General features: G+C 43.8%; 1 protein-coding gene across 1 annotated transcript in view; it reads right to left on the bottom strand.

Annotated features, from left to right (window-relative positions):
* LOC135510782 (inactive tyrosine-protein kinase 7-like) overlaps positions 1-26,015 on the bottom strand; it is a 196,384-nt gene that overhangs the window by 71,937 nt on the left and 98,432 nt on the right. Inside the window, exon 2 of the mRNA XM_064931993.1 lies at positions 19,941-20,237. Coding sequence (XP_064788065.1) covers positions 19,941-20,237 — 297 coding nt within the window. The remainder of the gene's footprint in view (positions 1-19,940; positions 20,238-26,015) is intronic.

Here is a 26,015-nt window from a genome sequence, read left to right on the forward strand (position 1 = left end):
GGGGGTCCTGGGAGACTCCGTAATTCTGCTATCAAACACCACAGATGCTGCTCTCCCAGGTAGCTCTGAGATGCATTGTGGGGAAAATAAAACATAGAATTCTATTAGGGAGATAGTCCGAATGTGACGGTGAGTGTGTGAGTGTGTGAGTGAGAGAAGAGAGAGAAGAGAGAGAAGAGAGAGAAGAGAGAGAGAGAGAGAGAGAGAGAGAGAGAGAGAGAGAGAGAGAGAGAGAGAGAGAGAGAGAGAGAGAGAGAGAGAGAGAGAGAGAGAGAGAGTAATTCCACATCTATCTGCACATACATCGAAGGTGTTTAAAAATCCAAATTTTCAGATTACCATCTTTCCCACTAGTTCCACATCCCACATCTCGGTACAGTAATCAATCAAGTTCAACCCTACAAACCCTAGGACTAACAAACAAGCTGACAATAGGCTTCCTGTTGCCTCCACTCTTTACCAGTGAGATCAAGTGTTGGCCGGCTTGGATACAAAGGCCTGTTCCAGGGCGCGTTCTCGGGGCATGCACAGATCACCTGGCATTTTCACTGTAAATTTCAACCTTTCTTTGTCCCAGTCTGTAATCCCCACATGTCTTGAGATGAATACAATACTTCCTGTTCCCAATTACTCTCAGGCTTCACGCAACAATTATTTACGCCCTGTAGCACGCACATCTGTAATCATGAAGTGCTTTGAAAGGCTAGTTATGGTACACATCAACTCCATCATTCCAGACACCCTAGCCTTTTAGGGATAGGGGGCAGCATTTTCACTTTGGATGAATTGCGTGCCCATAGTGAACTGCCTCCTACTCTGTCCCAGATGCTAATATATGCATATTATTATTTTCTATTAGATTGGAAACACTCTGAAGTTTCTAAAACTGTTTGAACTATGTCTGTGAGTATAACAGAACTCATAGGGCAGGCAAACTTCCAAATAGGAAGTGGAAATTCTGGGGCTGGTTGATTTTCAACTCATCGCCTATTCACATCCAAATAAGATATTGATATTTTCGCACTTCCTGCGCCATCCACTAGATGTCATGAATTAAGCCTCTAGTGTGATGTGGGACCGGATGGCAGCTATTTGAGTCACTGGTCTGGCAGAATGCCAGTTCCTGGTTACGCGCAGTAGTCATGATATCGCCTTGCGTTCCATTACTCTGTACACAAAAAGAATGCTGCGCCAGCGTTTCATTACTCTGTACACAAAAAGAAACCAGCGCCAGCTTTTGGACATGTGAACTAAACGTGCTAGCAGAAGTAGCTAATTGGACACTAATAATTGGACATTATGGAACAAAACAACGATTTATTGCGGAACTAGTATTCCTTGCACTACATTCTGATGAAAGATCATCAAAGGTAAGGGAATATTTATGATGTAATTTCGTATTTCTGTTCACTCCAACATGGCGGAGAAATATATTTTCTTCTGAGCGCCGTTTTTTTTTAAATCTGACACAGCGGTTGCATTAAGAACCAGTGTATCTTTAATTATATGTAAAACATGTATCTTTCGTCAAAGTTTATGATGAGTATTTCTGTTATATGACGTGGCTCTCTGTAATTACTCCGGATATTTTGGAGGCATTTCTGAACAATGTAAACCGAGATTTGTGGAAATAAATATTATCGAACAAAACATAAATGTATTGTGTAACATGATGTCATATGAGTGTCATCTGATGAAGATTATCAAAAGGTTAGTGATTAATTTTATTTCTAATTCTGCTTTTGTTACTCTATCTTTGGTTGGGAAAAATGGCTGTGTTTTTTTGGATTTGGTGGTGAACTAACATAAATATACAGTATGTTGTGTTTTCGCTGTAAAATATTTTAAAAATCGGACACGATGGGTAGATTAACAAGATGTTTATCTTTCATTTGCTGTATTGGACTTGTTAATTAATGTGTGAAAAAATATTTTTGAATTTCCCGCACTGCCTTTTCAGCGGAATGTTGGGGGGGAGGTTCCGTTAGCGGAACCTGTGTCCTAGACAGGCTAGAGCCACTCATATTTGCATTCCGCACAAACAGATCCATAGACGATGAAATCTGCCCTCACCCACCTAGATAAGAGGAATACTACATTTGAAGTCGGAAGTTTACATACACCTAGGTTGGAGTCATTAAAACTTCAACCACTCCACAATTTTCATTTTTCACCAAATATTGTTTTGGCAAGTCGGTTAGGACATATACTTTTCGCATCACACACGTCATTTTTCCAACAATTGTTTACAGAAAGATTATTTCACTTATAATTCACAGTATCACAATTCCAGTGTGTCAGAAATTTACATACACTAATTTGACTGTGCCTTTAAACAGCTTGGAAAATTCCAGAAAATGATGTCATGGCTTTAGAAGTTTCTGATAGGCTAATTGACATCAATTGAGTCAATTGGAGGTGTACCTGTGGATGTATTTCAAGGCCTACCTTCAAACTTAGTGCGTCTTTGCTTGACATCATGGGGCCTCAGAAAAAAAAATCTGTATAACTGAGTCAGGTTTGTAGGCCTCCTTGCTCGCACACGCTTTTTCAGTTCTGCCCACAAATTTTCTATAAGATTGAGGTCAGGCTTTGTGATGGCCACTCCAATACCTTGGCTTTGTTATCCTTAAGCCATTTTGACACAACTTTGGAAGTATGCTTGGGGTCATTATCCATTTGGAAGACCCATTTGCGACCAAGCTTTAACTTCCTGACTGATGTCTGAGATGTTACTTCAATATATCCACATAATTCTCCTCCCTCATGATGACATCCAATTTGTGAAGTGCACCGGTCCCTCCTGCAGCAAAGCACCCCCACAACATGATGCTGCCACAGCCCTGTGCTTCACGGTTTGGATGGTGTTCTTCGGCTTGCAAGCCTCCCCCTTTGTCCTCCAAACATAACAATGGTCATTATGGCCAAACAGCTTGATAGGCAGCTAGCTAGCAGATAGGCTAGCTGCTATGCCAAATAGCTCTTCAGATCTGGCCTTGGTTTGAAAGATCACTGGAGAGAGACTAGCAGTCCCAGCAATTGAGGCCATCTGCGTCGTGAGATACAAACTAAAAAGTTAAATACTAAATACTGAAGAAACTTTCCAATACACTTTCAAAACAACAAACTTTTCAAAACAACAAAATCGAACTCTCCCTCGTTCTATGTTCAACAGGAAGTGACTATGGGTGATGGACTGTCTGTTTCTCCTTTTTGTGATTCATTCATCCTGCCTGTGAATTGGATTGCTGGAGATCTTCCATATTAGAATAATTAGAAGCACCGCCCTCGATCACATTGCGCTACAGAAGGTGACACCCTGCCACCCAGGACCTCTATATCAGGCGGTGTGAAAGGAAGGACAGGACATTTGCTAAAGACTCCAGCCACCTAAGCCATAGACTGTTCTCTCTGCTTCCGCACAGCAGGCGGTACCGTTGCATCAAGTCTGACACCAACAGGCTCCTGAAAGCTACTATCCTCAGCCATAGACTGCTAAATAGCTAACAGAATGGCTACACGGAGTTGAGCTGAGTTGACCCTTGTATTTAAATTTTTGCTCGGTCTCTATGCACTCTAACACACACATAACATGCACACACATTTATACTGACTCTAAACACACACACTCACATACAATCATAATTTACGCTGCTGCTAATCTGTTTATCATATATCCTGATGCCTAGTCACCTTAACCCTATAAATATCCACCTCTATCGCTCCAGTATCCTGCACAATGAAAATATTTGACCGAACGGCTCAAATCGTATTATGTAGCTAAATTTTAAATGGTGTTTTTTATATTGGATAAAAGTAGAGAACTACAAAATTGTATATCAGACACTGCATTTTTGAGGAACAATGGGAAAGTAATTCTGCTTAGAAAGTTGATAAACTTGTAAACTCACTTTTGAGAAAATGGCCTTTAAATGTTTTGGTACCTAGTGAAGAGCTCCTCTTTGTCTACAACCATTCAGCATCGTTCACACCCTCTTAATTTTTAGCCCCACCCATCTAGTTTTGCTCTCGTTTAGCTCTGGATAACATGAAAACAGCCTAACCAGCCCTGCTGGCAACAATTTCATTATGCTTTTTTTGTCGACGTTTACTGACACTGGCCATATTCAACGGGTGTTGTGCATTCATAATTCATCAGTTATTCTGCGCTCCGGCATACTCAGACTGAATTTACGAACACACCTGAAATGGTTACTTGTGTAATGGAGTCTTTTGTTAAGACATGTAGCTAGCTAGCTAGGTAAACAACAAACCTAGCTAGGTAAACGGTCATACACATCACGTAACTTTAGCTAGCGGGCCAGCCAACTAACATTAGCTAGTTAAACAACAATGAACATAGTGCCAAATCATGTCGTTAGTACTCTGCATGAATCTGCTGGGAGCTGGACAGGCGGGAGCACCTGTAGGGAGGAGATGGAGAGACAGCCTGGTGCGAGGGGCTGCCACCGGAGGCCTGGTGCGTGGAGGAAGCACCGGATAGACCGGACCGTGGAGGCGCACTGGAGGTCTCGAGCACCGAGCCTGCACAACCCTACCTGGCTGGATACTCCCCGTCGCCAGGCCAGTGCGGCGAGGTGGAACAGACCGCACTGAGCTGTGCTGGCGAACCGGGGATACTGTGCGCAGGGCTGGTGCCATGTTACTAGGCCCAAGGAGACGCACTGGAGACCAGATGCGCTGAGCCGGCTTCATGGCACCTGGCTCGATGCCCACTCTAGCCCGGCCGATACGAGGTGCTGCTATTTAACGCACCGGGCTATGCATGCGCACCGGGGACACCGTGTGCCTCACGGCATAACACGGTGCCTACCCGGGCCCCCTCTCTCCACGGTAAGCACGGGGAGTTGGCTCAGGTCTCCTACCTGACTTAGCCACACTACCCGTGTGTCCCCCCCCCAAGAAATGTTTGGGGCTGCTTCTCGTCTCTGTTGCGCTGCTGTACCAACTCCTCAAAAAAATGCCGCCGCTCTGCTTTGGCTGCCTCCAGCTCTTCCCTGGGGCGGCGATATTCCCCAGCCTGTGCCCATGGTCCCTTGCCGTCCAGAATCTCCTCCTATGTTCAGGAGTCCGGAGATCGCTGCTGCTCGATATCACGCTGCTTGGTTCTTGGTTGGTGGGTGATTCTGTAACAGCTTTCTTCTTCCTCTTCTGAGGAGGAGTAGTAGGAAGGATCAAAGTGTTACGGCTTCTATGAATGGTGGGTGGAGGAGTCAAGCGCAGAGAGCAGGTTAGTTCCATACGTGGATCTTTATTCCAATGACAGCGAAAAAATGGACATGCAAAACACAAGGGTGCATGAAACAACCCGTCCAAACAAACAGGACTAAAACTGTCTGGAAAAATAGAGACCACAAAATAAACCAGCACCATAAAACAGAGAATAAGCCCGCACAATAGCTAGCGGGCCCAGTGCGCTTAAATAGCCTACAAACAAAACTAAACTCAAAACAGGTGTAACCAGTTAGACTAAACTAACAGAAACAAAAGGAAAGGGAATCGATGGCAGCTAGTAGGCCAGCGACGACGACCGCCGAGCACGGCCCGAACAGGAAGGAGCACCATCTTCGGCGGGATTCGTGACACGGAGGACCAAAATGCAGCGTGGTATGTATCCATAATGTAATTTAATGAGAATGAATACAGAATACAAAAAGAACAAGAGAAACAAAATGAAAACCAAAACAGTCCCGAATGGTGCAAACACTGAAACGGAAAATAATCACCCACACCACACAGGTGGGAAAAGGTTACCTAAGTATGATTCTCAATCAGAGACAACTAACGACACCTGCCTCTGATTGAGAACCATACCAGGCCAAACACAAAAACACCACATAGAAAAAGGAACATAGACTACCCACCCATCTCACGCCCTGACCATATTAAAACAAAGACATAACGTCAGAACGTGACATTCACTGTACTTGTGCACGTGACATTAAAACGTGAAACCTTGAAACAAAGAGCTAGCAGAGGGGACTGGGCTAAGCCTTCATTAGAAAACACAGGGCTTAATTGTACTCTAAATTACTGCTCTGAATTGAAGGGATTAGAGGAGCCTCCATTGAGTCTGAAATAGATTAGTGCTAGGTTGCGTCCCAAATGGCACCCTATTCGCTATACAATGCCCTACTTTTGACCAGGGCCATTTTGACCAGGGCCATAATATAGGGAATAGGGTGCCGTTTGGAACGCAGACCTACTCTCCCAGACCCCAGCTGCACTCAACTGTATCGCTGGACAAATGTGGGTAGTGGGTTTCTAGGTCTAAATATACTCATATACAATGCACATATGGATGGTAGACTTACAGTACCAGTCAAAAGTTTGGACACAGGTTTTTCTTTATTTGTACTATTTCTACATTGTAGACTAATAGTGAAGATATCAAAACTATGAAATAACACATACGGAATCATGTAGTGAACAAAAAAGTGTTAAAACAAAATATATTTTATATCTGAGATTGTTCAAAGTAGCCACCCTTTGCCTTGATGACAGCTTCGCAAACTCTTGGCATTCTCTCTTCATGAGGTAGTCACCGGAAATGCATTTCAATTATCAGGTGTGCCTTGTTAAAAGTTAATTTGTGGAATTTCTTACCTTCTTAGTGCATTTGAGCCAATCAGTTGTGTTGTGACAAGGTAGGTGTGGTATACAGAAGATATCCCTATTTGGTAAAAGACCAAATCCATATTATGGCAAGCACATCTCAAATAAACAAAGAGAAACAACAGTCCATCATTACTTTAAGACATGAAGGTCATGCAGCCGTATTCATCGACCTGGCCAAGGCTTTCGACTCTGTCAATCACCACATTCTTATTGGCAGACTCGACAGCCTTAGTTTCTCAAATGATTGCCTTGCCTGGTTCACTAACTACTTCTCAGATAAGAGTTCAGTGTGTCAAGCCTGTTGTTCGGACCTCTGGCAGTCTCTATAGGGGTGCCACAGGGTTAAATTCTCGGGCTCTCTTTTCTCTGTATACATCAATGATGTTGCTCTTGGTGATTCTCTGATCCACCTCTACGCAGACGACACCATTCTGTATACTTCTGGCCCCTCTTTGGACACTGTGTTAACTAACCTCCAGACGAGCTTCAATGCCATACAACTCTCCTTCCGTGGCCTCCAACTACTCTTAAATGCAAGTAAAACTAAATGCATGCTATTCAATCGATCACTGCCCGCACCTGCCCGCATCACTACTCTGGACGGCTCTGACTTAGAATAAGTGGACAACTACAAATACCTAGGTGTCTGGTTAGACTGTAAACTCTCCTTCCAGACTCACATTAAGCATCTCCAATCCAAAATTAAATCTAGAATCGGCTTCCTATATCGCAACAAATCATCCTTCACTCATGCTGCCAAACATACCCTCGTAAAACTGACCATCCTACAGATCCTCGACGATGTCATCTATAAAATAGCCTCAAACACTACTCAACAAATTGGATGCAGTCTATCACAGTGCCATCCGTTTTGTCACCAAAGCCCCATACACTACCCACCACTGCGACCTGTATGCTCTCGTTGGTTGGGCCTTGCTTCATACTCTTCGCCAAACCCACTGGCTACAGGTTATCTACAAGTCTGCTAGGTAAAGCCCTGCCTTATCTCAGCTCACTGGTCACCATAGCAGCACCCACTCGTAGCACGCGCTCCAGCAGGTATATCTCACTGGTTAACCCCAAAGCCAATTCCTCCTTTGGCCGCCTCTCATTCCAGTTCTCTGCTGCCAATGACTGGAACGAACTTCAGAAATCACTGAAGCTGGAGACTCATATCTCCCTCACTAGCTTTAAGCACCAGCTGTCAGAGCAGCTCACAGTTCATAGACTTAGTTATAGTTATAGTTATATAGACTTTTTGTTTTATTTTTTCTACTGTATTATTGACTGTATGTTTTGTTTATTCCATGTGTAACTCTGTGTTGTTGTATGTGTCAAATTGCTATGCTTTATCTTGGCCAGGTTGCAGTTGCAAATGAGAACTTGTTCTCAACTAGCCTACCTGGTTAAATAAAGGTGAAATTAAAACAAATTTGAAAAATAGTGTCATGACTCTCCTGTGAATATCTGAAGGATCAGGTTACAGTGGGTCCACTCTGCAGCGCCCTCTCTCTCCTGCAGAAGGGGAGAGGGGTGAAGTTGGCCATTTTATGATGGTTGTAAATACCTGCAAGAACTCCCTCTCTCCCGCTCTGCAAATGGAAGTTAAAAATATCTTTGTTACAACAGAGAGATTTTGTAGGACTGTGACATCCAAGATTGATAGATATTGAAACAATATTTCTGTAATCCAAACAGTTGGAACGGTCCGTGGGCACTGAAAGAACAATTATGTCAGATCAGATGGTGTTTTGGGATCTCATTAAGGACAGTTTAACAACATAGCTGTATTTCTGAATGTGTATATGTATTTCCCATTTATCAGATTTACAGCTAAATGTTGTGGAACTTATATGATTAAATATGAAACTATCTGTGAGAAGATGTGATGTTAGCCTTCTAAATGATAATTATTTTTCATATAAAAGCTCTACCCAGTCAGTGACCACAACCACGTGAGCACAGACATTATGTAGGCGTCATGGAATGCCCCTTTTGCCAGAGTGCATAAAACCCCTTGTGAAGAATTAACATATCAGACCAAGCAGACGGACGGTGTTGAACCAGACGTCACGAATGGTCCGACTCTATGAGACCAGAAAAACACGGAGTGTAGTTGCACGTTGAAATGGTTAGAAACTCTGAAACTCTCTCAAAGAAGAAGACGACACGTGAACATTCAGTTTGGTACTTTAAAGATCCATTCTAACGAACACTTCCTCTGGAAGATCCGTTCTCACAGACACTTCGAAAGCCAAAAGCTTCAACTACAAAAGCCATTGTGACCTTTGGGGACAAACCAGAGACTTCTGTCGAACTACTCTCCCCAGATGGACCAGCGATTTCAACAGAGACAACAAAGACATACAATCATAAATATTTACAAGCATTTCAAAATCCAAATGAGTGGTTGTTGGGGTGCTAAATATCCATATTTACGATGAGCGTATTATTCAACTGTAGGTAAAGTTTTTTGTCTCTTCTCTGGCTCTTTCTTACATGCCCCTCCCTTTTCATTTTTTTAACAAGCCATCATATCGGGTTAGTCCACTAGGGACTTTTCATTGCATTGTGTAATAATCAATGTGTAAGCTATCCTGTTTGTGTGTTTGTGTAATTGCGTGATTATTTAGTTAGTCCATAAATAATTTAGGCCAATAGAATTGCTGCAAAGAAACCACTACTAAAGGACATCAATAATAAGAAGAGACTTGCTTGGGCCAAGAAACAATGAACATTAGATGAGCAATGAACATTAGACCATGGAAATATGTCCAAATTTGAGATTTTTGGTTCCAACCGCCATGTCCTTGTGAGATGCAGAGTAGGTGAAAGGATGATCTCCGCATGTGTGGTTCGCACCGTGAAGCATGGAGGAGGAGGTGTGATGGTGTTTTGCTGGTGACACTGTCTGTGATTTACATAGAATTCAAGGCACACTTAACCAGCATGGCTACCACAGCATTCTGCAGCGATACGCCATCCCAGCTGGTTTGCGCTTAGAGGGACTATCATTTGTTTTTCGACAGAACAATGACCCAAAACACACCTCCAGGCTGTGTAAGGACTATTTGATCAAGAAGGAGATTGAAAGGGGTGCATCAGATGACCTGGCCTCCACAATCACCTGACTTCAACTCATTTGAGATGAGTTGGACAGGAGAGTGAAGGAAAAGCAGCTAGAAAGTGCTCAGCATATGTGGGAATATATAAACATTTAAATCTTCTTCAGGCTACGGTCCTTTTTTCTCAGTTTCCGCCTGACTGACGTGCCCAAAGTAAAATGCCTGTTGTTCACGCCCTGAAGCCAGGATATGCATATAATTGGTTCCATTGGAAAGAAAACAATCAGAAATTTGGGGAAATGTTAAAATAATATACGAGACTAGATATAGTAGTAGACAATCCAGAGACAAACTAACCAGAATTTGTTTTTTTTGAGAGCCCATGCTCTTACTGTGGAAAGTATAGGGAAATAATTATATCTACTGTCAGGATTTGGCCAGGGTTGTTCCGGTTTTTGGTCACTAGATGCCCCCATTGTGCTTTTTGACCTTTTGCTTTCCCTTGATCCCCATTATTATTTGCACCTGTGCCTCGTTTCCCCTGATTGTATTTAAACCCTTAGTTTCCCTCAGTTCTTTGCTCTGTGTTTGTATGTTAGCACCCAGCCCTAGTATTCTGTGAACTCTTGTTGATCCCGGTGGACGCTCTTGTGGAATTCTGTTTTTTGTTCTTGTTTATTTATTTTTGAGTATCTTTTGAGGCTTTTTATGCTATACCTACCACCTTGTGGATTTACCTTTTTGTCTTGGAGGATTACCTTGTGGATTACCTTGTTCTTGTGGAATTCCTTTTGAGGTTGTGGAGTTACATGTTTTCCTGAAGGACTTCACTTTTTACTTTATTAAATACACCGTCTCAAGTACTGCTGTGTCTGCCTCATCTTCTGGGTTCTGTCGACTATTCGTGGTTCAGTTGGTTAAGTGACTGTTTCTCACTCTGGAGACCCGGGTTCGTAACCGGGTCCTGACAGAAACACAGAGCCAAAAATGAACCCAGAGGCAGCCAGTTCCCAGGACCTTGTTGCCATGCTGTCCCACCACCAGGAGACTGTCCAACGCCACGAAGCCGCCCTGGTTCAGCAAGAGGCCTTAATGGCTAGACATTCTCATCTTCTGTTGGAGATGCTGACTTCCATAAAGCAGATATCTGATCGACTTACCCCGGCAACAGTTCCCGTCCCAGTACCTCAGATTCACGTATCCATGGCAGTTAACCCCCTGGCTGAACCTCGTCTTCCACCTCCCCAACGGTTCTCAGGTGATCCAAGTGCTTGTAAAGGGTTTCTCACCCAATGTTCTCTCTCCTTCGAGCTGCAACCCTCGTCTTTTCCCACTGACCGGTCTAAGATCGCATATATCATCACCCTGCTGTCGGAAAAAGCCCTGGCCTGGGCTACTGCTGTGTGGGATGCCCATAGTTCCTGCTGTGCCAGCTACTCTGCCTTTGCTGAGGAATTCAAACGAGTGTTTCAAGGCCCAAGCAGTGGTCCTGACTCAGCCAAACAGCTCCTGACTCTCCACCAAGGTCGGCGCAGCGTGACGGACTATGCCATCCAGTTCCGCACGGTGGCAGCAGCGAGTGGCTGGAACAACGAGGCGCTCACGGTGTGCTTTCTGAAAGGCCTTTCTGACACTATCCAAGATGAACTGGCCACTCGGGAACCACCGGACAATCTCGAGTCCCTGATCAAGTTGGCCTCACGCATTGACCAGCGTCTGAGAGAGAGAGAACTCAACCGTAGACCTCTAGCCCCTATCAGTCCCAGCTCCGAGTCCCCACCTTTATCCTCGCTGGCTCCACCGGAACCCATGCAGATTGGACGCATCTCCCAGGCTGAGAGAGACCGCCGGATGAGGGAGCGACGCTGTCTATATTGCGGCAAACCGGGCCATTTCCGTTCCACGTGTCCCAGGCTCCAGGGAAACGCTCTGTCCCGTACAGACCGGGAGGAACTGTAACGGGAAACATAACATCCTCCCATCCGTCCAACTCCCGTCTGCTCATTCCAGTCACCCTTTGCTGGGACAACCACAAGCTTCACCTTCAAGCCTTGGTAGACTCTGGAGCTGCAGGTAACTTCATGGATGGTGTCTGGGCGAAGGAGAATGGCGTTCCCTCTGAACCTCTAAGTGACCCCATGAGGGTTACTACATTGGATGGAAGCCCTTTGGGATCTGGACTTGTCACTCATGTCACTACCTCCTTGCGACTTTCAGTTTCACAACACCAGGAATTGATGAACTTTCATTTGATCTCCTGTTCCGAGTTCCCTCTCGTCCTTGGATACCCCTGGCTTCACAGCCATAACCCTCACATCAACTGGTCTGTGGGCACTATCAAGCAGTGGGGTCCTACGTGCCAAGCTACTTGTATTTTCCCGAATTCCCCGAGTTCTACTCCCGAGTCTTTAGAATCCATCGACCTGACCAGAGTTCCCAAGTGTTACCATGACCTCAAACTGGTGTTTAGCAAACAGAGGGCCACCATGCTACCACCCCATAGACCTTATGATTGCCCCATCGACCTGTTTCCGGGCACTTGCCCCCCCAGGGGTCGGATCTTTTCCCTATCTCCACCCGAACGAGCTGCTATGGATACCTACATCAAGGACGCTCTGGAAGCAGGCCTCATGCGTCCATCCACCTCCCCGGCGGGAGCAGGGTTTTTCTTTGTGGCCAAGAAAGACGGTGGATTACGTCCCTGCATCGACTACCGGGGACTCAATGCCATAACCGTCCGTAACCATTACCCGCTACCCCTTATGGCCACAGCCTTCGAGCTGCTCCAGGAAGCAGTTGTTTTCACTAAGCTTGACCTGCGGAACGCATACCATCTTGTGCGGATCAGACCTGGTGACGAGTGGAAGACCGCTTTCAACGCGCCTACTGGTCACTATGAATACTTGGTGATGCCCTTCGGCCTGACCAACGCCCCAGCGGTGTTCCAAGCACTCATAAACGATGTGCTTAGGGATATGCTTAACATATTTGTTTTCGTTTACTTGGATGACATCCTCATCTTTTCGAGCTCCCTTCAAGAACACACAAAGCATGTAAGACAAGTACTCAAACGCCTCCTAGACAGCCATCTGTACGTTAAGCCGGAAAAATGTGAATTCCATTCATCCCGAGTACAATTCCTGGGATTTGTAGTGGAACCCGGTCGAGTCCAAATGGACCCCAGGAAGGTAGGGGCGGTAGCGGATTGGCCCACTCCCAAATCCATTAAGGAAGTTCAGCGTTTCCTGGGCTTCACAAACTTTTACCGCAAGTTCATCAAGAACTTCAGCTTGGTGGCAGCCCCTCTCTCAGCTTTAACCAAGGGTGGCAATGCAAGGTTTTTGTGGGGAAGAGAAGCTGAGACGGCCTTCCAAGGACTCAAGCAGCGCGTCCTCTCTGCTCCCATCCTGATACTACCGACTACGGATGAACCGTTTGTGGTGGAGGTAGACGCATCAGAGGTTGGTGTTGGAGCTGTCCTGTCTCAGAGGGGTGAAGACAAGAAGCTTCATCCGTGCGCTTTCTTCTCACACCGGCTTACCCCGGCTGAGAGGAACTACGATGTGGGGGATCGTGAACTCCTAGCGGTTAAGATGGCATTGAAGGAATGGAGACACTGGCTCGAGGGGGCTTCTCACCCGTTTCAAGTGCTTACGGACCACAAAAATCTGGAGTATATCCAGCAGGTGAAGCGGTTGAACTCTAGACAAGCTAGATGGTCTCTCTTCTTCAGTCGATTCCAGTTTATCCTCACCTATCGGCCCGGGTCGAAGAATCTCAAACTGGATGCCCTGTCCCGAGTCTACGCTCCTGCCATTCGAGATGACACGGACATGCCTGTCCTTCCTGCAGCTAAGATCGTCGCTCCGATCTCGTGGCAAGTTGAGGATACCGTGAGACGAGCTCAAGCTATCGAACCGGACCCGAAAGGAGGTCCTGCCAATCGGTTGTTTGTCCCCAAGGCAGTGAGGACTCAGGTCCTTCTGTGGGGGCACTCCTCTCGCCTCACCTGTCACCCGGGCGTAGGTCGCACCTTGGAGTTCATCCAGCGTAAGTTCTGGTGGCCTACCACACTTTATTAAATACACCGTCTCAAGTACTGCTGTGTCTGCCTCATCTTCTGGGTTCTGCTGACTATTCGTGGCTCAGTTGGTTAAGTGACTGTTTCTCACTCCGGAGACCCGGGTTCGTAACCGGGTCCTGACAATCTACCTCCCAGTATGCAATTCCTATGGCTTCCACTGGGTGTCAGAACTCAATGTTCAAGGTTTCAGGCTTGTTTCCTCCAAAACGAGTAAGAATAATGAGTTTTAGTACTGGGACACACTATTGGAAATTCGTGTATGCGCACGCGATAAAGACGAGATGCACCTGCTAATATCGTTTCCCTATTAAACATACTTCTTTCCGTATGAAATATTATAGTTTGATAACATTTTAGGGTATCTGAGGAGTCAATAGACTTGTTTTAACAAAGTTTAGCGGTATATTTTTGGATTGCTTTCACTGCATGTTGAAGGAGTGGATTACTCAAATCGATGGCGCCAACTAAATTGACTTTTTGGGGTATAAAGTATGATTTTATCTACCAAAACAACACCTCATGTTATAGCTGGGACCGTCCTCAAACAATCACATGGCATTCTTACGCTGTAATTGGCTACTGTAAATTGGTCAGTGCAGTTAGATGAACAAGTATAAGCCTTCAACCGATATAAGACACTTGTATGTACCTACATGTTTAATATCCATCATTTATATGATTATTCATTTGAATTGCGCGCCCTCCAGTGTCACCAGAAGTTGTCCCGCTAGCGGGACGCCTAGCCTTAAGATTATTTACAATAGGCCACGGAAGTCTGGATATACTGCAAAATGGGCCAAATCTGAAGGCATATTAGATCATTCTAGTCTGGTGGCTTTCCCTCTCTTCCCCTCTCTTATCAAACTGAAATTACTACTATAGTTATCTAATCAGTGTTTTCACCCTGGTATCTGTGCCCATGTAATAACTGACTCTCAGCAGTTTATCAGAGAGGACATGCATCAGAGTATGTTGTGTAGCTATAGTGAGCAGTGAGGGGAAGAGCAGGGCTGTGCTGGGAAGGGCATCGGTCTCCAGACCCACCAGACCCAAACACCATGAGTCTCTCTATTTGGACCCCCAGCCAATCCTCACCCTTGTTATGACAGAAGCCTCATCCATCCACCAGCCAACCTCAAAGGGCCTAAGAGATTAGCCCTCAGAAAGGCCTGTTTGATAGGATGCTCTATCAACACCCTCGTGTCCACAGTGTGTAGGACAAGTGCAAAAATACATGCACACCACCATAGACATGCACACTCAGCGACGTGTGCATACAGTGCCTTCGGAAAATATTCAGACCCCTTGACATTTTCCATATTTTGTTACGTTAGTCGTATTCTAAACTTGATTCAATCATTTTTTCCCCCTCATCAATCAACACAATATACCCCATAATGACAAAGCAAAAATAGGTTTCTATACATTTTTACTCATTTATAAAACTCAGTACTTTGTTGAAGCACTTTTGGCAGCGATTACAGCCTTGAGTCGTCTTGGGTATGATGCTACAAGTTTTGCACACCTGTATTTGGTGAGTTTCTCCCATTCTTCTTTGCAGATTCTCTCAACCTCTGTCAGTTTGGATGGGGAGCTTTGCTGCACAGCTATTTTCAGGTCTTTTCAGAGATGTTCGATAGGGTTCAAGTCCGGGCTCTGGCTGGGCCACTCAAGGACATTCTGAGACTTGTCCCGAAGCCACTCCTGTGTTGTCTTAGCTGTGTGCTTAGTCTCGTTGTCCTGTTTTGAAGGTGAACTTTCGCCCCAGTCTGAGGTCCTGAGCGCTCTGGAGCAAGTTTTCATCAATGATCTTTCTGTTCTTTGCTCTGTTCATCATTCCCTGATGCTGCCACCACCATGCTTCACTGTAGGGATGGTGCCAGGTTTCCTCCAAACGCTTAGCATTCAGGCCAGAGTTCAACCTTGGTTTCATTAGACCAAAGAATCTTGTTTCTCATGGTCTGATAGTCTGTAGGTGCCATTTGGCAAACTCCAAGCGGGCTGCCATGTGCCTTTTTACTGAGGAGTGGCTTCCATCTGGCCACTCTACCGTAAAGGCCAGATTGGTGGAGTGCTGCAGAAATGGTTTTCCTTACGGAAGGTTCTCCCATCTCCCCCGAGGAACTTTAGAGCTCTGTCAGAATGACCATCAGGTTATTGGTCACCTCCCTGACCAAGGCCATTCTCCCCCGATTGCTGAGAATGCTCTAGGAAGAGTAGTGGTGGTTCCAAACTTCTTCAATATAAGAATGATGGAGGCCGCCGTGTTCTTGGGGACCTTCAATGCTTGCAGACATTTTTTGGTAACCTTCCCCAGATCTGTGCCTCGAGTCAATCCTGTCTTGGAATTCTACGGACAAGTCTTTCGACCTCGTGGCTTGTTTTTTTTCTCTGACGTGCCCTGTCAACTGTAGGACCTTATATAGACAGATGTGTGCCTTTCCAAATCATGTCCAATCAATCTAATGTACCACAGGTGGACTCCAATCAAGTTGTAGAAACATCTCAAGGATGGTTAATGGAAACAGGATGCACCAGAGCTCAATTGAGTCTCATAACAAAGGGTCTGAATACCTACGTAAATAAGGTTTTTCTGCTTTTTTATTTTTAATACATTTGGAGAAAAAAAATCTCTAAACCTGTTTTTGCTTTGTAATTAGGGGGTGTTGTGTGTAGATTGCTGAGGATTTTTTATTTATTTAATCCATTTTAGAATAGGGCTGTAATGTAACAAAATGTGGAAAAAGTCAAGGGGTCTGAATACTTTCTGAAAGCACTGTACACGTACAACCTTTGGCCTCCTGAACCACCGAGTAGCCTGTTTGATATAGGGTGACCTATAAACATGTTCTCGCACACCCCTGTGTCAAGGAAAAGTGGACTATATACAACTACCACTCAGAGCGTATGCACATACTGTACATGCATGAGCTCATACAAAAGTTCATAAATACACTTAATACTCTCCTGTCTCTCTCACTCCTGAATTCTCCTGTCTCTCTCACTTGCACATACACAAGTATAGAACTTCAGGTCAGGTACACATATTGAATCTTTTATTTAACTAGGCAAGTCAGTTAAGAGAAAATTCGTATTTACAATGACAGCCTACACCGGCCAAACCCAGACGACACTGAGCCAATTGTGCCCTGCCCTATGGGACTCCCAATCACGGCCAGTTGTGATACAGCCTGGATTTGAACCAGGATGTCTGGAGTGATGCCTCTAGTACTGAGTTGCAATGCTTTTGACCACTGCGCCACTCGGGAGACCCATAAAAGTCAATTTTTAATTAGAAGAAAAAACGTTCACCATATTTAATAATGATTAACACATAAAAGCATTCTTGAGTTCTTTGAATTGACACTCGTGACCTGGAAGATCATCTAGTTTATTCTGGGTTATGACAACTGGTAGTTCATGTTTAACTTGTTTTTATCTCTGTCAGTGAGTCATTCTACGCTTTTATTGCAGCGATAAATCACTTTTAATTAAAGGACATAAAAGCATTTTCCTTCAGGTCAGACGAGGGCCTCAAACATAATGTTTCTTTGGGATAACAGGCTGTCCTTCAGTAATAGGAGCAGAGCCAAGGCAGCAAACGCCACAGCCTCATTGACGTGTGCGTGCGTGCATGTGTGCGTGTGTGCGTGCGCGCGTGCGTACGAGCATGCCATTGTGTTCTGTGTTGCTCCATTACTCTGCAATCTAATGCTCATCTGCTTCTTCTGTGCTCAAGAGCTACAGGACAAACCTAGCCTTGACCACACAGTCAAAACCACCCAGCCATCACGTTGAAGGGAAACAGTGGAATCATCTGGGCATTGCCTTTATCCAGCTGCTTTCTAAAAAGCCATCAGTTGTTTTTAAAGGCCATCATGTGGGAAAAGGGACATACGTTCCGATATAGCAACTGAGTTCCTGAGAAACAAAGCCTTTTCACCAGTCCCTTCCTGGAGGGCTTCACCCCCAGGACTAAATAAGGCTGCTGCTTGTATCAGAAGTGCAGCTGGACAGAGTTCCCTTGGTTTTCATACTGAAACACAAGAGGGCTGCTGTGGTTTGGTTATGTGACAGGAACATATTGTGACAGGACTGGTTATGTGACAGGACTGTGTGCTCTCTTTCTCTGCGGCCGACATGAGTAAGTCACTTAAGTGTGTTAACCCTCGCAAGGCTGCAGGCCCAAAGCATGTGCAGACCAGCCGGCTGGTGTTTAAGGAAATATTTAATTTCTCCATATCCCAGTCTGTTGTGTCCACTTGCTTCAAGATGTCCACCATTGTTCTTGTACCCAAGAAAGCGAAGGTAACTGAACTAAATGACTATCGCTCTGTAGATCTCACTTCTGCCATCATGAAGTGCTTTGAGAGGCTACTTAAGGGCCTACATCACCTCCACCTTACCCGACAACCTATACCCATTACAATTCGCATACAGCCCCAACAGATACACAGACGACGCAATCGCCATTGCACTGCACACTGCCCTATCCCACCTGGACAAGAGAAATAACTATGTAAGAATGCTGTTCATCGACTACAGCTCAGCCTTCAACGCCATAGTACCAACCAAGCTCATCACTAAGCTCAGGGCCCTGGGTCTGAACCCCTCCCTGTGCAACTGGGTCCTTGACTTCCTGACAGGCCGACCCCAAGTGGTTAAGGTGGGCAACAACACCTCAGCCACGCTGATCTTCAACACGGGGGCCCCACAGGGGTGTGTGCCCAGTCCCCTCCTGATTGTGGACTACAGGAGACAGCAGACAGAACACACCCCATCCACATAGACGGGGCGGCTGTGGAGAGGGTCAAAAGCTTCAAGTTCATCGGCATGCACATCACTGACGACCTGAAATGGTCCCTTCACACAGACATAGTGGTGAAGAAGGCACAACAGCTCCAAGCAGGCTGGCATGTGCCTTGTACTGAGGAGTGGCTTCCGTCTGGCCACTCTGCCATAAAAGCCTGATTGTTGGAGTACTGACGAGATGGTTGCACTGTCAACTATGGGACCTTATATAGACAGGTGTGTGTCTTTCCAAATCATATCCAATCAATAGTTATGTAAATAAGGTATCTGTTTTTTATTTGTAATACATTTGCAAACATTTCTAAAAATCTGTTGTTGCTTTGTCATTATGGGGTATTGTGTGTATATATTGATGATGAAATTAATTTAATACATTTTTGAATAAGGCTGAAATGTAACAAAATGTGGAAAAGGGGTCTGAATAATTTCCGAATGCACTGTATGTATGCGTATATATATTGCTTGTTCTGATATTTCTTCATTTCTTTCTCTTTACTTTTTGGATTATGTGCGTATTGTTTTGTATTACTAGGTATTATTACTGCATTGTTGGAGCTAGAAACACAAGCATTAAGGTGCACCTGTGATAACATCTGCAAATCTTTGTACACGACCAATAAACTTTGATTTGTTTTAGTAAGAGATCTCTGAGTACTAAGAGGCCTTAAAACGGCAAAGGGTTTGGGTTTTTGGGGCAGCTGAGAAAAACATGAATGAATAATGTGTCGAAACAAGACACTGTTAATCTAGAACGTAAGTAATGATATGGCTGTAAGGTGAGTTTCACTCCTCAGTAATTTCGACACACAAAAGCCTTTTAAGGGGTTGTGGGAAAAGTGAGTGTTACACAACGGAGAAAAGAAACAAGAAACACATGCTTGGTGGCACACATATCAAGTTTCCTTTTGAATGGGAGGGAGGCAACAAAGAACAAGGTACCCACAAGGTATAGAAACATTTTCTCATCTCGTACAAACCTTACCTGACATTCTATATTGAGGCTTTTATGTGGCTTTTTAATTTAGGTAGACTGCTTTGAGATATAACAATCCACCAGTGTTGCATATCTGAAACTTGTGGGCTGTATTTAACGTCCCCATGAGGAAAATCTTGCACATGTTCAGCGCATGGTTAAGGGTCTGTTCAAAAGGGTGCAAACGTTGCAAAACGGTTAGATAGAAATGCATTTTTTGTAACAGATATGATTTTCTGTCATGATGACCCGGGCACCATGTCAACTATATTCATACATTTTTTATCTGCAGCATTTAACATCTATTCCGAATGTTGCACCTCAAGGAACACAACCCCAAGTGTAGGGGACATGTATTAACACTCACACTTGATGTTGAAAGAAGCGTTAGTAGAGTGGGCCTCCTCTCCTGTGACCGTGTTGGTGGCCACGCACTCAAAGTTGCCAGCGTCCACTCTCCGGTCCACCGCCGTGAACTTGAGGTTGCTGCCCTCGCGGAACCGCCTCTCGGTGTCATCCAGGGGCTGACCGTTGTTTAGCCAGCCATACTGGATGTCTGCTGGGTCGCTGACCTCACAGCGGAGCATGGCACTGCGGCCATGCAATGCATCCTGGGATTTGGGCTCCTTGGTGAACTGGATAGGTGCTGCCTGGATGCAAAGAACTGAGGGAAATAGAGGAGAGATGGGGAGGGGAGGGACAATGTGGGGAGGGAGAGAGAGATAATGTTGAAATTAGGTTACCACTGACCACAATAGTAACATTTTTATTGCCGTTTCCATTAGTCACCATTGTACCACAACAACATTTGGTTTTGAGCAATGAAGCCATTAAAAGGTTTGATTCGGGTCATTCAAGACATTTAAATGTTGTTTAATAGTAGGTCTTAATCCAGTGAATAAACATGGTCAGGAAACGGACAGCTGAATTGAAAACTGAAATGTATTGCTAAAATGTTGTAAGGATAATGACAGCCAAGAAAAGTTCTCATTCCCGAATGTATTGGACAAATAATTCAAGCCTTTCTATAGTTTTTTTTCTTCTGCAGTACAGACTTGTCTCATGAAATAACTGTGTTTCATGAGAACAGAGGGAGAAGGAAAGAGAGACTTCTGACACACATCCTCTCCTTCCTCACGGTCATGTTCCATCAGCTCACAGACATACCGTGTGCACACACGCACTTAACTCCCAGCACTATAGAGAAATACTTTCTGCCCTATTTACTAATGTCTCCATGATTTGAGGAGCAGTGAAAAGGATGGGAATAAATACACGGCTTGTCCACAGTTGACCTATATCAAAATGTGACAGACTAAATTTGACCATAGGACAAACAGTGAGAAATAAGGGATGGGGCGGGTGGCATTTAAAGGGCTCAGTTCAAAATAAGTGCACTATGTCGGGAATAGGGTGCCATTTGGGATGCAATCCAGGCCTCTCAGTAGGCCTACACTAAATCATGTCCCACTGAGTGTTGTTATGAGTTTTCACGTCATGGTCTGTGGCAAAGTGTATTATCAAAGTGAAAGGTCCATTGGCGTAAACTTAAAGTACACCTAGTTGAGTGTGTGTATGGTTTCTCTGTTCATCAAGGACTGGGCTCATGTGGGTTAAAGGGCTTTTGTATTGGTCCGATGCGAGATGATTAAGTAACTTCGCTTATATGTGATCTGTATTCCTATGTGAAAACCATAGATTCGGGCCTAATTTATTTCAATTGACTGATTTCCTTTCAACTCAGTAAAATCTTAGAAACTGTTGCATGTTGTGTTTATATTTTTGTTCAGTATATACCAGGCTGTGTTTAAAGTTGCCCCAGCGTGAGCTGCAATGCGGCCTCAATAATGCTTCTGTCAGGGTTGAAGCCAAGGAGAATCTTTCAGGAGGATTAAATCAAGATGAGCGGAGGTAATCTCCCATCCCATCCCCACCTCACCTGGCCTCCCTCATCTCCCCTCAGTCCGGCCTTTGTCTCCTTGCAGCTGGCCGTGGGAGGCAGAAAAAACACAGGTGAGCACTGCCAAGTCCACTAGTTGGTGGGGGAAGGTGGAAGAAGTGGGAACACCAAGTAAGGTGACAGGGCTGCTTGAGTTACCTTTTATACAGAGTGAGTGAAGCAGAGTTCATTTTGTTTATTTAACCAGGTAAATTGACTGAGAACACATTCTCATTTACAGCAACAACCTGGGGAATAGTTACAGGGGAGAGGAGGGGGGATGAAAGAGCCAATTGTAAACTGGGGATGATTAGGTGACTGAAAGCCAGATTGGGAATTTAGCCAGGACACCGAAGTTAACACCCCTTCTCTGACGATAAGTGCCATGGGCCATCTCTGAACACAGAGAGTTAGGACATCCGTTTAACGTCCCATCCAAAAGACAGCTTCAATATAGTCTAGAAATAGAATTGTTATTCTATTATACAGTCGCCAGTGAACGTCTACACACCCCTGCACAGGCTTCACATTTTGCTGCCTTAAAATTCAATAAAAAAAGGGATTTACATTTATTTATTTTTATCCTACCAACCTACTCCACATTTTAAAAGTGAAAGAAAAAGTATACAACATTTTCCACAAAAATAAATAACAAAAGAGAATGTATTGACAGTGTATGTCTTCACAGCCTAAAATTAATACTTGGTAGAATCACCTTTGGCAGCCATTACAGCTCAGCTGTGAATAATATTCTACCAACCTTGCACAACCATTAGGGCAAAATACACATGTCCATTGTTTTTGTCAAAATTGTTCAAGCTCAGTAAACTTGGTTGGGAATCATTGATGGACAGCAATATTCAAATCAAATCCAATTTAATTTGTCATATGCGCCGAATGCTTACTTAACCAACAATACAGTTCAAGAAATAGAGATGTTTGGTTTTGTGGGTTATTGTCTATGTGTAGTTGCTTGTCAGTACTTGTGTCTCAGTGTCACGGTTGTTTTGTATAGTTTGTTCAGTGTTTATTCTTCATTAAAAGAAGTATGTATTCTTATCACGCTGAGCCTTGGTCTCCTCGTTATGGCGAACGTGACACCTTGGGATAGTTTAATTTTTTAGTGAGACAATTACACAAATTGCAATGCCAAAAACACACTAGAATGCTTTCCAGGAGGAGTTGAGTGTTCCCGAGTGGTTTAGTCTCAGTCCTGACTTAAATTGTCTTGAATGTCAGAGACAAGAATTGAATATTGCTATCTATCAATGATTCTGGAGCTTTACTGAGCTTGAGCAATTTAAAAAAAATGGATCTATGTTGCATGAAGACTTATAAAAAAATATTCACCGCTGTAATGGTTGCCAAAGGTGCTTCCACCAAGCATTAACTCGGGATGTGAAGAAATACTCAATCAAGACATCTTTGTTGTACTCTTTTTTGCCATAAATTTTGACAATACTCTGTAACTTTCAATTACTTTTAAAATGTTGACCTGGTTGTGTAGATGTGGTCCCATTTTAGATGTCATTTTAATGTAACAAAATGTGAAGGCTGTGCAAGGGGTGTGTAGACTTTCACTAGGCACTGTATTTCAATGGTCTTCTCTTATTTCTCAGGGAGAGGCTCTACCTCAGCCAAGAGGAGTAGCCTATCATGAAAAGGTGGTACAGTAGGTTAACCTTTCATTAATATACTAACCACTACACTGATGTACAGTGTCTTCAGAAAGCATTCATACCCCTTGACATATTGCACATTTTGTTGTGTTACAGCCTGAATTCAAAACGGATTAATTCAAAATTAAAAAATCGACACACAATACCTCATACCTCATGTGAAAACATGTTAAGAAATGTTTGCAAATGTATTGACAATGAAATACATAAATATCTCATTTACATAAGTATTCACACCCCTGAGTCAATATTTTGTAGAAGCGCCTGTTTAAAAATATATATATATATTTATTTAACTAGGCAAGTTAGTTAAGAACAAATTCTTATTTTACAATGACGGTTTATCCCGGCCCTAACCCGGATGAAGCTGGGCCACTTGTGCACCGCACTATGAGACTAACGATCACGGCAGTGTCTTAGACCGCTGCACCACTTTGGTGCGATTGTAGATTTGATTCTTGTTGGGTAAGTATTTTTAAGAATGTTGCACACCTGGATTGTACAATATTTTCCCCATTATTCTTTTAAAAATACTTCAAGCTCACAGTAATGTATTGTGTTGAATTTGCCCCAAATATAAGGCTTTGTATTCAAAAAGTTAATTTCTCTGCAAAATTTCTTGCAGTATTACAAAAAGGGTGCGTTTTGGAATATTTTTTATTCTGTAAAGGCTTCCTTTTCACTCTGTCATTTAGGTTAATATTGTGGAGTAACTACAGTGTTGTTGATCCATCCTCAGTTCTCATAACAATCATTTTACTGATTTAAAATCCCTATTGGTCTCATGGTGAAATCCCTGAGAGGTTTCCTTCCTCTCCCGCAACTGAGTCAGGAAGGATTTTTTTTATTTCACGAGGCAAGTCAGTTAAGGACAAATTCTTATTTTCAATGACGGCCTATGAACAGTGGGTTAAACTGCCTGTTCAGGGGCAGAACGACAGATTTGAACCTTGTCAGCTCGGTGGTTTGAACTTGCAACCTTCCGGTTACTAGTCCAACGCTTTAACCACTAGGCTACCCTGCTGCCCCAGGCTGACCCATCCAAAGCCTAATTAATAACTTCACCATGCTCAGTGTTTGCTATATTTTTAGACATCTGCCAATCGGTGTCTTTCTTTGCAAGGCACTGAGAAACATCCCTGGTATTTGTGGTTGAATCTGTTCTTGAAATTCACTATTCGATTGTGGGGTGCAGAGATGGGGTAGTTATTCAAAAATCATGTTAACCACTTATTTTGCTTGCCATAACAAACGGTTTAATACTTATTGACACAAGACATTTCAGCTTTGAATATAACATTTTTTTAAAGTAGATTGGTGACCTAAAATCTAGATTTAATACATTTTAAATTCAGGCTGTTGCATACTAAAATGTGGGAAAAGGGGTGTGAATACTTTCCGAAGACACAGTATGTGCATGTTTATTGGGGAAAATATGTGCTTTTTACATTTGTTGGCCCTGAGGCCACAAGTCATTTCCAAGCTGTCGAGCAATGGTGTCAAATAAGAAAAGGTGTACAACACCGGTGTGAGTGGCCAAAGAGCTTTATTTTCATGTCATCTGACCAAAGAATGGGTTCCAATCCAAGTGACAATGCCGTTAAGCAAACTCCAGGCATTTACATTTGTTGAATGACATGAAAATAGAGTTCTTTGCCACGCACACCAGTGGAGGGTTTGGCGTCGAAATGAGAAAGCATGAGCAGAAAAGCACCCCATACCTACTGTAAAATATGGTGGTGGATCTTTAATGTTATGGGGCTATTTTGCTTCCACTGGTCCTGGGGCCCTTGCTAAAGTCAATGGCATCATGAACTTTACCGAGTACCAGGACATTTTAGACAATAACCCCAAGCACACGTCAAAATCTACAAAGAAATGGTTAATTGGCCACAAAATCTACATTTTGCAATGGCCATCTGTCTCCCGACGTGAAATTCTTCCTGTGGTTTTCAATAGGTAGTCCATAAGTGCAGACTAAGGATATCAAGGATCTGAAAGGATTCCGTATGGAGGAATGGTCCCTCCCATTGTGTTCTCCAACTCAAAAATAATTGGAGAAAAAGGCTCTGTGCCAGTATCCTCGCAAGGTGAGGTATTAAAATGTATTGAAAACAGAATGTCAATCATTCGTCAATCAAATGTCAATCATTTTCACCCCTACCTTTTTGAGAGAGAAAAAATATATTTATAACACACGGGACGAGACCCGTAATCATCTGAGCAAATCACAATGGCACGAAAGCCAAAACACACAGCACACGTACTCACATTCACCAACAGACATTGTAACAATAATCGATAGCCCAATGGAAACCAAAGGGCACACTTAAGTATTAAGTACTAATCAGTGGGGACAGGTGTGCGTAATGAAAGTTCCGGAGGGAACCGTGACAGGTGTCAATAATCTTGGACCCCGCTGTAGATTTGATCAATCATTTTCACACCAACAGACCAAAATATCCTTTTTTTTAAGCCCATAATTGTCCATGTGTCATTATCTAAAGAATGGAGGAGAGAGATGTCTCTGTTTCCACTCAATGTGACATTTCCCTGAGATAACCAAAAGCTATTTACACCCCTTGACTGGGCCCTTCAAAGAGAGAGAGAGAGAGAGAGAGAGCTGGATAGAGTGACACAGAGATAAAAGGAGATAGAGGAGAGGGGATGGCTGTGGCAGGTTTATTTTCTCATACCTACTAAAGTCGAATAAAGGGAGGATGGGGGAGGGAGGGGACAGAGAATGTTAAACTATCTGATGAATACCATATTGTAGCCCTCAATTAAACATGATAAACATTTGGATGTATGTACATTTCAAGAC

This window comes from Oncorhynchus masou, chromosome 23, assembly GCF_036934945.1.
Source record: "Oncorhynchus masou masou isolate Uvic2021 chromosome 23, UVic_Omas_1.1, whole genome shotgun sequence".
Taxonomy (NCBI): domain Eukaryota; kingdom Metazoa; phylum Chordata; class Actinopteri; order Salmoniformes; family Salmonidae; genus Oncorhynchus; species Oncorhynchus masou.